This window comes from Malassezia restricta, chromosome I (genome assembly GCF_003290485.1).
Source record: "Malassezia restricta chromosome I, complete sequence".
Taxonomy (NCBI): Eukaryota; Fungi; Basidiomycota; class Malasseziomycetes; order Malasseziales; family Malasseziaceae; genus Malassezia; species Malassezia restricta.
In genome coordinates this window covers 624369-637099 of record NC_040193.1, presented here as the reverse complement: position 1 = coordinate 637099, position 12731 = coordinate 624369, and the positions used below count along the sequence as shown (strand labels likewise).

At 50.7% G+C, this 12731-nt stretch overlaps 6 protein-coding genes across 6 annotated transcripts; 2 read left to right on the top strand and 4 right to left on the bottom strand.

The window, feature by feature from the left end:
• Positions 1–7: 7 nt before the first annotated feature.
• On the bottom strand, positions 8–826 carry MRET_0375 (protein involved in negative regulation of iron regulon transcription; the record flags this gene model as incomplete). The annotated part of the gene is made up of 1 exon (XM_027627002.1): positions 8–826. The coding sequence occupies one exon, from the start codon at positions 824–826 to the stop codon at positions 8–10; it is 819 nt and encodes a 272-aa protein (XP_027482733.1).
• A 553-nt stretch (positions 827–1379) lies between these two features.
• MRET_0374 (amidase) lies at positions 1380–2350 on the top strand (the record flags this gene model as incomplete). The annotated part of the gene is made up of 2 exons (XM_027627001.1): positions 1380–1515; positions 1545–2350. The coding sequence occupies 2 exons, from the start codon at positions 1380–1382 to the stop codon at positions 2348–2350; spliced, it is 942 nt and encodes a 313-aa protein (XP_027482734.1).
• Positions 2351–2359: 9 nt separating this feature from the next.
• On the bottom strand, positions 2360–5381 carry MRET_0373 (ATP-dependent DNA helicase MPH1; the record flags this gene model as incomplete). The annotated part of the gene is made up of 2 exons (XM_027627000.1): positions 2360–4757; positions 4780–5381. The coding sequence occupies 2 exons, from the start codon at positions 5379–5381 to the stop codon at positions 2360–2362; spliced, it is 3000 nt and encodes a 999-aa protein (XP_027482727.1).
• A 115-nt stretch (positions 5382–5496) lies between these two features.
• MRET_0372 (nitrogen permease regulator 3-like protein) lies at positions 5497–7695 on the bottom strand (the record flags this gene model as incomplete). Its single annotated transcript, XM_027626999.1, has 1 exon — positions 5497–7695. The coding sequence occupies one exon, from the start codon at positions 7693–7695 to the stop codon at positions 5497–5499; it is 2199 nt and encodes a 732-aa protein (XP_027482728.1).
• Positions 7696–7778: 83 nt separating this feature from the next.
• On the bottom strand, positions 7779–9365 carry MRET_0371 (GTPase binding protein Rid1; the record flags this gene model as incomplete). The annotated part of the gene is made up of 1 exon (XM_027626998.1): positions 7779–9365. One exon carries the CDS (start codon positions 9363–9365, stop codon positions 7779–7781), a length of 1587 nt encoding a protein of 528 aa, XP_027482729.1.
• Positions 9366–9572: 207 nt separating this feature from the next.
• Positions 9573–12698, top strand: MRET_0370 (centromeric protein E; the record flags this gene model as incomplete). The annotated part of the gene is made up of 1 exon (XM_027626997.1): positions 9573–12698. The coding sequence occupies one exon, from the start codon at positions 9573–9575 to the stop codon at positions 12696–12698; it is 3126 nt and encodes a 1041-aa protein (XP_027482730.1).
• Between the last annotated feature and the right edge of the window lie 33 nt (positions 12699–12731).

Here is a 12731-nt window from a genome sequence, read left to right as displayed (position 1 = left end):
GTATGTCTTAGCTACTCATACCATGCATACCTGTAATATCACGAATGCGCGCAATGTCATTCGCAGACAAGTGGTTTTTTTGGGTGAGGAAAAAGTCTTCAAACAGCTGTTCCACTTCAGAACCACCCAATTCATGATTCCGACGCTGTGAAACAACGTCATCGTCAACATTCATGTCTTGCGGCTCTTGCATCACCTCATTCCGGAGCAATTCCCGCAAATGCTGCCAAAAACTAGGATTGGAAATGGTCGCATGATGCAGACGCGAAATGCCAGTTCCTTCCAGGCTCGAGGTATGCCTTATGTCCACAGAGCCCACGGAGGCACTTTCAGACTCGAGATCGGGGTGATAAGATCGGAACGGATGTTTCGATTCAGATACTGGCGTGAGGGTGAGCTCTGGGACATGAATGTTTTCGTTGATTCCGGTAGGAATTTCAATCTTTGGAACAATGCCACCATCGGCCTTCGTATTCTTTTTGGCCGCTTCGACGTTTGTGCCCGTGGGTTGAGAGAAACTGGGTGCAGGGGCAGAAACGCCTGGCTTCTCGCTAGGAGTTTGACGTGAATACATAAACTTGAGTTCTTCGAATTGCTTTGGAGTGTATGTCTTTTGGGAGAAAGCATGCATAGAAGCAATTTCGTCCTTGAGGCAATCATTCACGAGGCGATGCCGTTGCAATGTTCTCTTGCCCTCAAACTGCTCTGAGACGATTACAACATCGAATGCTTGCCCACAACCCCCTGATACATCCGAAACAAAAAGTGTATCGATATGTCCAAGCTTTTGGTGGATGGCCCGCTCAAGATCTGCCTGGCTCACCATGGTACGGATCAAGAACTGGCAAGTGCGTGGCAAAGCCACTGAATCTAGCCACATGCGGTGGAGGTTCCTAGACCCATGGATATCGTAATCAATCGATGCGTCAAATCGAATCAATGTGTTAGCCTAAAAATTGCGCTCATCTTTCAATCCAGCTAATCCCAACAGCGTCTGCTCCATGTCATCGATACCTGCTGGAATCATAACATAATGCCACAATGCTTCCCTTGAAAGTATCGAAGGTATATCTTCATCACAATAAAGGCTTGGCCTACTCTGAGTTTCCTCGGCCATGCTTAATTAGATTAGCTGAATGCGTAGCAAATATGTCAAAGATGCTTCTAATTTGCACTATTTTGACCATCGTTCGAGAGCCACTTAGGCAGTAGTGCGTGCGCTTTGAGGCAACGCATGATGCGCCACACGTGAATGACGACTTGTGGAGAAGACCGCACCGTGGGTGCGAAATATTTCGATGTGGTCCATGCCATTCTCCACAACCCGATCGGCGGGGGGTATCTAGGTTTTGGATCCTTGGCGTACACCTTATCATACAATGAAAATCGTGTGTGCACAGTTTTGCCCGCAGTTCAAGAAAGTGCAGGAAAATGCTGATCACGTAAAAAAGCTTGTGTCGAAAATCAGCGCTGATCAAGTCGATTTACTTGTGCTACCGGAAATGGCATTGACTGGTATGTATTGTGTGGCATTGACTGTGCAGGCTATGTTTTTGACTCGTTCGATGAGATCGAGCCATATTTGGAGAATCCATACGAAAATATGAGTGCCACTTTTTCTTTATTATCTAGCATCTCAAAGCATCTCGAATGCTACGTGGTGGCAGGGTTTCCCGAGCGCGCCTCGGATCAAACTCTTCGTGAGTTTGGACCGACTGACATTCGCCATGATGCACGCCACAAAGAGGAAGAGACCATTTCGAATGCTCATCTCCCACGAATTCCGCGCAAAGCTTACAATTCTGCCATGCTTGTCGGCCCTTGCGGATCATTGATCAAAGTATTTCGCAAACACTTTTTGTACGAAGTCGACACAACATGGGCTGATGAGGGTCCAGGGTTTGAATATATTGAGCTTCCCCGTATTGGCAGGCTTTGTGTTGCTATATGCATGGACCTTAACCCGTATACCCTTGATACGTCCTTTAACAAGTATGAGCTGACGTCATTCTGTGACCGCAATCAGATTGACATTCTGGTCATGCCTATGAATTGGCTCTTGCCAGAAGAAGATATAAGAGAGGTCAATAAAGATCTTGCTCAGCCCAGTGTACCGACAATCAACTACTGGGTTGCACGTTGCGTGCCTCTATGGGTTCCAGGTCTTTGCCAACCCGGTCACGAAGGTCATAATACATTTTTGGTGGCGTCAAATCGAACGGGCTCGGAGAATGGCCTCACATTCGCAGGCTCTTCAAGTGTTCTTCAGTTCACATTGTCCGAAAGTGCCAATCTACTCGGCGCTTTAGGTGTAGACACAGATGGTCTCCTATATGTATCTACGACGTAATGTATTGATCTATACGGCATCACTAGCCGAAGAAGCCCAAGAAACAATGTCATCGTCAACGACGAAAGAATCTTGCGTGTAGTGGTCTGCTTCAGCATCTGGTTCAGAAGATAGACGCTTTGCATGTCGATTCTCGAGTAGCTCGGCGAGACGGTCGCGACGCTTAAACGGCGTAGGCGCTTGCTGTGACAGCATAGATCGCAAGTACACCGCTTGTTGTTCATAACCAGCCTGCTGTGTTGGCTGAAAGTCGCCAACCGCAGCGCGGTCCTCGTCATTTTCGTCCGCAGAAGAAGGTCCATCGTACTTCTCGTCGGAATCACCATGTTCTTCCGAATCTGTCTCGCGCTCAGCCTCGGTACAAATGAATGCGTTTGTATGCTGGGGCCGTCTTCGTTTGCGAATGGGAGAAGTAGGTTTATCGGGAACATGAAGCGATGGTGATGGGTCAGGTGTACGCGTTGGTGAAAGAAGAAACAATGGCTCTTCACGAACCGGTGAGTTGTCCAACACACCAATCAAAGGATGAGGTTCAAACCTGGATAAAGGTAAGGGTATGCCAGCGTGTGAGTGAGAAATATCAGCATCATCAGGATCATCAGATAAATTAGCTGCATTCTTTAAGGAAGATGAACGGAGCAGAGAGCTTCGAGACGAGGGACGGCTAGCCTCAGAAGGGAGTGTGGGTCTATCATCCCCTGATATATCCGATTCTGTGTCTGAATAGGTATATTCGCGATCATCGTTGCGACGGGAAAATTCAGCAGCTGAGCAAAATCGACCCGTTTCACCTTTGGGTATCGGCTGACCGCGACGAGCTTGTGGCTTGACACGCTTAGGTCCTTTTGCTTTCGTCTGGCGAAGCATGCTGGCATCAAACGGTGGCTGTTCAACTTCGCACATGACAGGCTCCGGCTTGACATGAGGCGGCATTAGACGCGTAACGTCGGTATAAAGTGCAATAGTGTTGGCAGTACGCACAAGGCGCTGAACATTTTTGTAGGACTCTTTTGATTGTGTCCAATTGCTTTCTTCACGGCCCGCGGTCATGAGCACGACGACGCGACCATCCCGGATACGACCTGTGCGTCCGATGCGTTGTAAACCACGAACAGAGTCACGTACAGCGTCATAGCATACGATCAAATCTACTTCGCCGATATCCAAACCTTCCTCGCCAATAGATGTCGCGACGAGTACTTGAAACTTTCCCTCCTGGAATGTGCGAATGACCTGTTCTTGTTGCCTCTGCGTTAGACCTCGATGCCCTTTAGCATCACTGGCCTGGCCAATAAAGGGTGTGGCACGAATGCCTGAGCTAGTCAACAAGTCCACAATTTCATGGACCACTTCCCGGAAGCTGCAAAACACCATGGCACGGGTAGTATGCGCCGTGTCTCGCGCAAAGTGCATTTTAAGAACTTGTAGCATTTTTCTCATTTTTGGATGCACCAAGAGAAACGGATTCGCTCGCACGCGCTCAATGCCTTTCATCAAATCGTTAAAAGCAGAATTACTTGAGTTAAGTATCTTGTCTTGCTTTTTCCCGCGCGCATCAGGGCCCCATGACTCCATCACACGGTCGCAAAATACTCGCACTGATTGTTCGTTAAGATATTGCATGTTCTGGGCCATGATAGCCATTTTATGAATGGAACCGCGTAGGTACGGGTGTTGACGTAGAATCGATTGGGCGAATGGTGCAGCAGCCGAAGCGCGAACAGCAAAGGCGCGAAGATGAGCTGGGTCGTGAGACTGCAAAATTCCATGCTTCTGTAGTGGTTCTGCCACCTTGAGAATAAGTGAAGCCCATGCTGCTCGCAGCGCTTCGTGCGGCTCAGACAAAGTAACGCGCACCAAATCTTCCTTTTTCTTGTGCATGTACGGCTGAATGTCCAGAGCATCTTCCGTGCGAATCTCGATGCGGCTAATATGGAGATTGGTCACCACCTCTTGAACGCGCTCAGCACTGTTTCCAGGCGTTGCCGTTAATGCAAGGATGCGGAAATGCGGATTAAAGTACATGAGATGCCGGACCACTTTACAATATGCATAATTTCCAGTTGCTCGATGCGCCTCATCCACCACAACGCAGATCACATCAGTGGGATCACAAGTGGTAGAGAGCAAGTCATTCTCAAACGTTTGCGGTGTCATGTAAAAAATGCGTTTCGCGCTCCATTCATCATCTCGAAGCGAGCGCTTAGTAGATCCAGTCAATTCAATAGCGGTATCCCATGGAAGGCCACAAATGCTGTGGCATGCTTGTTGTTGCTGCGTTACAAGGGGTCGTGTGGGGGCCACGAAAATAATCTTTCCTTGAGGATACCAGCGAAACATGTTGAGTATCACAACAGCTGCAATGAAGGTCTTCCCTAACCCGGTTGGAAGAGCAACGAGAACATTGCTGAGTTAGTAGAGAAACGTACTCGAATAAGGCTTTCTTTACAATATTTAGTTGGTAAGTACGTAAAGGCTTGTTGACGGGGTATATCCAAGTTTTGGCTTGTTCTTGATCCAAGCATAGCTTCATAGGAGGCGCCTTATATGTTCTTAGGTGCTCTTCTAGGGCGTCTTGCTCGTTCTTGGGGTTTTTTTGCACAAGTTTAGCTCTGTTCTGCAGTAAAAATGCACGATGGTCCCAAATTTTATCGGATGAAATGCCAAAGCCATCCTGGGGTGCAAGCGAAACCTGACCCTGCGAGGCTTGGACTTGAGAGGAATATTCCTCCGAAGACTTTCCACTGTTATTACGAGAGAGGACAGCCTGACCCCAGAGACCCTGTTGCACCAGGCCAGACGAGCCGCTTGCTGAGGAGATCGCACCATGGGAAGTAGAGTCTGATACTTCGGAATGCAACGCAGAAGTATTGCTAGGAGGAAGATCATGAAGGAGCATGGCGTCCAACGAGGGATCCGCAAACTCGTCATCGGCTTCCGGGGAAGCATTGGTATGCTTGGCCTCAATGGCGTCAAGTTGTGCAAGTATTTCATCGTTCACATTATCGTCAAATTCGTCGAACTCGTCCATAACAAGCGATCATGGAGGCAACAATGCCACGCAGCTATAGGCGAGCTCGTGTTGGACAGTGGCGCTCTACTCGTGCGGATGGACGTGTTCGTTTCAGTGGTATCGGCCGAAGAAGCTATGGGTGATAGAAATGGAGTATGTTGGCGTCAAATTCAGTCAGGAGGCTCTTGAGATCGCGGCGCCGAATTTTCTCGCGGGCAACCATTTCATCGACACTATGCATGCCGTTCATATATGGAAAAAGTCTGATGAGCCAATACGAGTACCATGAGTGACGTCCGTGTAAGAGAGCTGATATCCACTCGCTCTCGGTACGGCTAGCCCGGGCCGGCTCAGGGATCATGACAGGACATGGCTTGCCTTGAGGAAGCAAATCGTCCACGTGGTCGTCTTCAACATCCATAGCAAGAACATTCTTCTGGTTTTGTATGGTAGACGTTTTATTGTTTGTCGGCCACTCCGGCACGAAGGATGTCGGCGTCTCGAGCTTGACCCGTGCATGCGAACGATCTGAAGGTGCCTGCCGCTCCGGACTAGTGACATCGGCGTGATGAGACGGGAAGCGGAGCTGTCGCTCACGCCTGTTCTTTCTTAGCTCCACCGCTCGAAGTTGATCGCGCTCAGTAATGAAGAGGCGCAAGTAGACGTGTGTTTGTGCAATGACTTTTTCACGTAAGAGCCATACAAGCATATTAAAAGCGGCAGAGCCCGCGCCTAATGCCCGGCAATGTGACGCAAACGGGCGTAGACTGGAAGAAAGAGCCGTAACAAACTTGTTAAGAGGCACCATGCGTGGAAACTTCTGCTGCCATTTGTCATTCAGAGTTGGCAGATCTTCAGCATCGAACAGGGGATGTATAGTGTACAAGTTTTGCAAACGCGGTACATCAATGACTTGAGCACTCTTGTAATAAATGAGATGACGTATCAGTGGATATACATTTTTGTACAAGTCCCACTGCAAAAGATCTGCAGTTTCCGCGAACGTCTTGAATCCGGAGGGCGATGGATCAAACATGTTCACGAGGTTTTGGATTTCACTCTTTGTATAACGAGAAAGAACCGGATCGAATACATCCTCCGGTAGCAAGAGAGTTTTCCATGGAAGAAGAAAGGGTCCAGTGGATTGGGACCACTCCTGCAAAACAGACCTCAATGGAGCGTTTTGATACAAGGGGAGTGGTGTCGAGTCAAATGGTTCCGGCTGATCTCCGCGCAGAATGATGTTGTCATGTATGTCGTACACAGGCTGAAGTTCGGTGGCTTTGATAGCTTTGTTAGATTGCTGTAAAAGTGGTGGTATTTTCAGAATCATACGAAATCGATTATTGATGTTCACTTCCAAGTCATGATTCTTCTTCACGCAGCGATACACATCACGGAGAATTGTAGCAAGAGTCGACTCTTCTAAGCAAAATTTAGTACATTCTTCAATACTAGATCCTTCCTGCAACGCGTCTTCACGAATTTGAATGAGTTTGTACGATTCTTCTGAGACATACTTGGCGCGCGCTTCTTCCATCGCAAGTACCGCTGTAAGCTTGAATATAATTGTGTAATAGAGTTGCAGCCAGTGTTGAGTTTCGACAAAGCGTATAGATGGAAACATGTTGAGACGATCAAACACAAACACAAGATTGAATATGCTGGTTTCGGCGTGCTTTGCATGAGACGGCTGATGCTCTTCAGCGACGGGATGGCCTAAAAATGTGAGGTCGTCGATGGTCATCTCGAAGCGTTGGTGACATTGTTGGGTCCTTGGTATGAGTATAGATGCGAGCATGCCGAGTTCAAAGCCAGCAAATGAAGCAAAGTGGTATCCATGCTCATGTTTTGGATTGGACGCGGTGTGACTCGGAGATGGGAATGCGTACGGTGGCGGAGCACGAGACCTACTTCGACTGCGTCCTGAATTTTCACGCGCGTCGGGAGATGCGGTGGTCCGAGGCCGAGTTTGTGAGCGAGCGCGTGATGATCCGGCTGTGGATCGCATACGGCCCATGGCTGAAAAGGAAGAGTCGCGCACAAAACGTGATCCTGCTGAGCTGCGCGGCAAGCGCTCCTCTTCTTCATACCCAATTCTTGCTGCGTCTTCATTGAAGCTATCCTCTGAAGACGTAGAATTGCAATCATCAGAGTAATCGTCACTAAGAGAGTTTGATTCATCGTCATCATCATGCGCCATAGGTCTACCATCGTGCACCTGATCGAGGTGCCTTGAGTTTCGCAGACTGGGCGGCCAATGAAAGGCAATGTTCGTGCCACGCACTGTCGATACAATCAGCATCACAGCTAGGAGCGGTGATTTACTCATCCTACCGCTCTTGGCGCAAGGAGCCAGCCAGGGGAATGCATGCAACGGGAGCAGAGTCTCCACAAATGCATATTTTGGTCTGTCTAGAAACCAACATGGGCTATCTCCACATCGCCTAAAATATTTAGCGGCTGAGCCACATCGGAGTGAACATCAAGAGGCTCATCTGGAATGCTTGGGGATATACGGAAAGATTCACTTTCCGTACTTACATGACGTATATTTGAGACACCCTGTCTTGGCATCCACGGCTCTGAGGGCATCAAAGGCGTGTAATAAATAGACGCATTTCGCACAGAGGTCTTGGACTCTGTCGAGGGAGTACGTTTGGGTTTTGAAGTAATCGGGCGTAAATTGGCCAGATCTGCATATCGCACCTGGTCAGAAAGCGAATGCCAATGTGCAAGTTCGGCATGCAAAGCAGAATAGTATGTCTGGGATGCCTTGCGAAGTATATTTAGCACTTTTGGGAAGTTTGATTTGGTGAGCTCCGAGACAAAAGCCCTAGCACCAGGTGGATCATTTTGCACAAAGAAAGAAAGAATAGTGTTTAAAAAGCAAAGGTGCGTAGTCAGATACATGATCGCTTCCCATTCGACACTGCCTGTCATGCCACTAGGAACACGAGGTGCGAAGGCCGCGCGTTGATCCATATTATCCCAGTCCCAGACCTGATTATGTTCATGACAAAAGATCCAGAAAAAATCATGGCAGACACGATGTAATTCTTCCACATAACAACGCAAAGGTCTGTGCTCATGCACGTTCTGAAGAAAATCCACCGTGTTGCGTTTCGAAGGTGGACTCGGCGTATGCAGAAGCATAGCAGCCAAAATAGCTCCGTGACATTTGTCTGGTGCATGTGCTATGCATGCGGCATCTTCGTCGCGTACCTTGTGCATGGTTCGTTGAGCGAGTGCGTCTGAATGCAATTGCTCTTGCGCAAGAATGTGCAGGAGAACGATGATCAGACGTCTTGTTTCGAGCTCTTTTGGAATATTCCCTTCAAACATTGCCACACAAAGATGTTCGAATGGCATGGGCGCATGACGTAACAATGCGCGCCGTCCAGTCTGGGAAGAACCGAGTGCAACCATACATCGGAGAATTTCAAAGAGAAGGGTATCATCATGTTGCTCTTCACGCCATTCCATGCGCAAGAGTGAGTCAAGATGTGCAAGTAGCGTTTCATATCCACCTGCCTGTAAAAAGTCATGAAGCCAAGCAGGTGACTCGGAGGCTAAAGCTACGCGCAATCGCCGCATATGTTCGATAGAGATGCTGCTCAAAGGTTGGCTTATATGTTGAAGAACGTGGCCAGGCCTCATGCGACGTGGTCGATGTGATTCAGCACGTGAGAATATCGAACGACGTGCAGAACGTGCAGGTTGAGCAACAGACTGTTTGTGTATTCCGATGATGTGATCACGCGTTCCTGAGTCAATATCAAGAGATTCGATCTCATCTAGCAAAGAATGGACCACATCATAGTCTGGTACGGAGGGAACGACCGCATGTGAATCGTGTTGCTTGTATGTGCGAAAGACGCGTTTGGGCGCATTGAGCGGTAGTGATGCGAAAGCATTGCGTTTTATTCCTCTCCTCGGTGTTTGTGGGGCATCTCCGAGACCAAAACTAGGCGGGACATTTTCCTGGTCAACTGACACCATCACCTTGGGTCGCTGCGGGTCCGTCACAGAAGTGCAGAGGCAACGTGGGCAAAAAAAACATTCGCGTCCACGCAGCGATGTTCAAGTGGAGCGAAGGGCCAATACGTATTTAGCAAGGTAGATGTTGCTTTAGGTGGAGCTATATGAATGCGAATCAACACACAGCCGCCCTACTAAGCGGCGTGCTGGGCGCCTGATTCCTTCGTCATGCCCCTTTCGTGCGATGGAACGGGTGTGGTGAATGGACCCAATGCGCGCGAAAATGTGGTTGTGTGTGTGAGAGCAAGACCACTGGATAGTGACGAAGAAGATGGCGTGTGGCGTGTTGACAAGGAACAGAGTAGTGTTGTGCCCACCGAACTGCACCCGTCGCTTGCTCGTCGCGCAGGAAGCAGCACACAAGCAAGCACTGACGAAGATGATGGCAGCCACGGACTGACCACGTATGACTTTTGTTACGATAATTTGGTATTGGGTCATGAGCAAACGACCGCACTTTATGAGGCCAATGTGTATCCGGTGGTTCGTGCCGCTATGGACGGATACAATGGCACGGTATTTGCGTACGGACAAACAGGCAGTGGGAAAACCTATACTATGACCGGGACGGAAGCCGACCCTGGCGTGATAACTCGTGCGGTGAAGGATGTATTCCAGATGATCCGTGAGAACCCGACGCGCGAATTTCTGTTGCGAGTGTCGTATCTGGAAATATATAATGAGACGTTGCGTGACTTACTAGCGGGAGATGTCGCTTCAAAGAAAAAACTCAAGCCGCCGCGTATTTTTGAGGAAAAGGGTCGCGTCGTGTTAGGCGGTATGCAAGAAGAGATTGTGACCACGCCACGAGAGGTGTTTTCTCTGCTCGAGCAGGGCCAACGAAACCGGCACATCGGTGCCACAGACTGGAATACACGAAGTAGCCGGAGTCACTGCGTATTTCAAATCACCATCGAGAGCCGCGAGCTTGACAACACCTCGCAAGTGCGGGTCAGTCAGCTCAATCTGATCGATTTGGCGGGATCAGAGCGAGCAGCGAGCCAAATAGACCGTCGAAAGGAGGGGGCCTATATTAACAAGTCGCTTCTTACGCTAGGAACGGTTATCGCGAAACTCACAGAGACACCAGCGTCAAATGATGTGCATGTGCCGTACCGCGACTCAAAGCTGACGCGCCTCCTACAGACGTCTCTTAGTGGTGATGCACGCGTGGCGGTCATTTGCACTATTGCACTCGACAAAGCATCGGCCATTGAGACACTCTCGACGCTCAAATTCGGGCGACGCTGCAAAATGGTCGTGACGAAGGCCAAACGCCAGATGGTGATGGATGATAAAGCCCTGTTGGAAAAGTACACACAAGAGATTCAAGATCTGCGTGCACGCCTCGAATCGAGCTCCTCCGACTCTGACAATGTCCCACACACGCCGACGAGTGACGCCGATGCTGAGCGTGAGGCCGCGGCGCTGGAAGTCGCTTCCATGCAAGAAACGCGGCAAGACCTGCGCAAGCAAATTGATCATCTCACACGGTTGATTCTAACGAGCCGCACCGTCGCAGCTCAGACTCCGGCTCGCTCACCACTTGGTCATGCTGATGCTGATCCTTATGCATCACCAGCCCGGCGCGGACCTCGAATGAGCGATCTGCCCACGCGCTATAAATCAGGGCATGACGATGCTGATGCACTTCGTCGCGAAATTGCCGAGCTGCGCTCACAGCAATTGGCGGAACGCGAGGCACACAAGCGGGCTATTCGTGCGCTTGAAGAGGAAGTGCGGGACTGGGAAGAGTCGACCAAGTCTGCCCGCAAACAGAATCAAGGCGCCGAGCGTGAGCTTTTGCGCCTCCGGGAAGAACATGCCACGGATGCAGCTCATCGTGAGTTCCGTGAGCTGGTGTCGCCGCCAGCGAGTCAGAGGGACGACGAGTGCAAGGATGCGGCGCATCTTCAGGCACGCGTCGCTGCCTTGGAAAGGGCGTTGTCGGAAGAAAGAGCTATGCGCGATCTAAGCTCACTACCCGAGCGCCCTTTGGCATTGCCCATGGAATCCCGCTCAGGTATGACGCCACCCTGTGTTCCCATTCGCTCCCGGTCTCAGGGTGGAAGTCCTGTCGGTGGCACAGCAGAGAGAGTCTCTTCTTTACAACGTGAGCTGGCTGAGCAAAAAGCTCTGGTGTCTACGCTGAGCGCCTGCGTACAGAGCTGGCAATCGCGCGTGAAACAGCAAGCTGACATGATTTCTAGGCTCGCTGCGCTTGTTGTGGACGACGAAGAAATGGACCTGGAAACACCGGGATTGTCCACTGTGCCCGATACCACGAAGCCCAAAAAGACACGGCACAGCGGCATCCGTCCAAGCGATGTCGTGCAGGGACGGGCCAAGATCGGCGAGGTCGAGTCTGCGCATCGCAATGATCCCCCCTCTGGAAGCAAGATGATGCCAGGCAAACTCAGTCCCTCCGCCCTCGGCTTGAGTGAAAAGTCTCAAGACTGCAACGAGGACGTGCCCAGACCGTCTACACCCCCTGCGACGAACCGCTCAGCCGCCTCATCGGCATTCCAGACCAAGGCGCCTACACACGCTTTCACACCAGAGCGCCGAGTCAAAGAGGCATCCAAGCCCACTGCCGATGTCAAGCCTTTGCAGCCGCAAGTCCAAGTGCCACAAGCCGTCCGACCTGAGCCACGTCGTTCCGCTGTCGCTTCGGCTCGATCAGCGCCTGCATCAGCGCCTGCACGCGCTCTGCCAAGTCCTCCCCGAGCAGTTCAACCGCTGCCGACACCGCCCAGTGGTCCCACTCGTTCGCTGCCTGCACCGCCCAACTCCAGTGTCAAGGCACTGCGTGCGAGCTTAATGGCATCGGCTGACAAGACGTCTATGCCTCGTGTACATCCAGCGCCTTCGCATGAGCAGCGCAAGCGACCACCACCGTCTCCGGCTGATGCGCACGCAGCGCTGCCGGCCATGCCTGAGCCGCCATCCAAGCGCTCCGCAGCGACAAGTGCACCTGACTCGCATGCTAAGCTCCGTGCCCGCCTTTCGGCGTATACAGCGGTGGCCTCTGAGCAGGTTCCTCCCCCGCCGCGTTCACAAAGTGGCATGGTCCGTGGATTGGCGCTTAAGCCCGTGCAGTCGATGATGCAGATCCCCGAGGGACGTCGGCCTCAAGACGCGGCTATTCTGCGTGAACTCAATGAGCTCAAATCTATGCCCCGCGTCGAAAGCAGCCGTGTCATGTACATGCCCCAGACTCTGCCCTCCAATGCTAGTATGGCTCGCTTGTCCGCGTCGAATTACAAAACCGACGCCAGTGCCTATTACATTTGAATGGTCTCGTTGAATATAGCCCTTCCTGTTGTT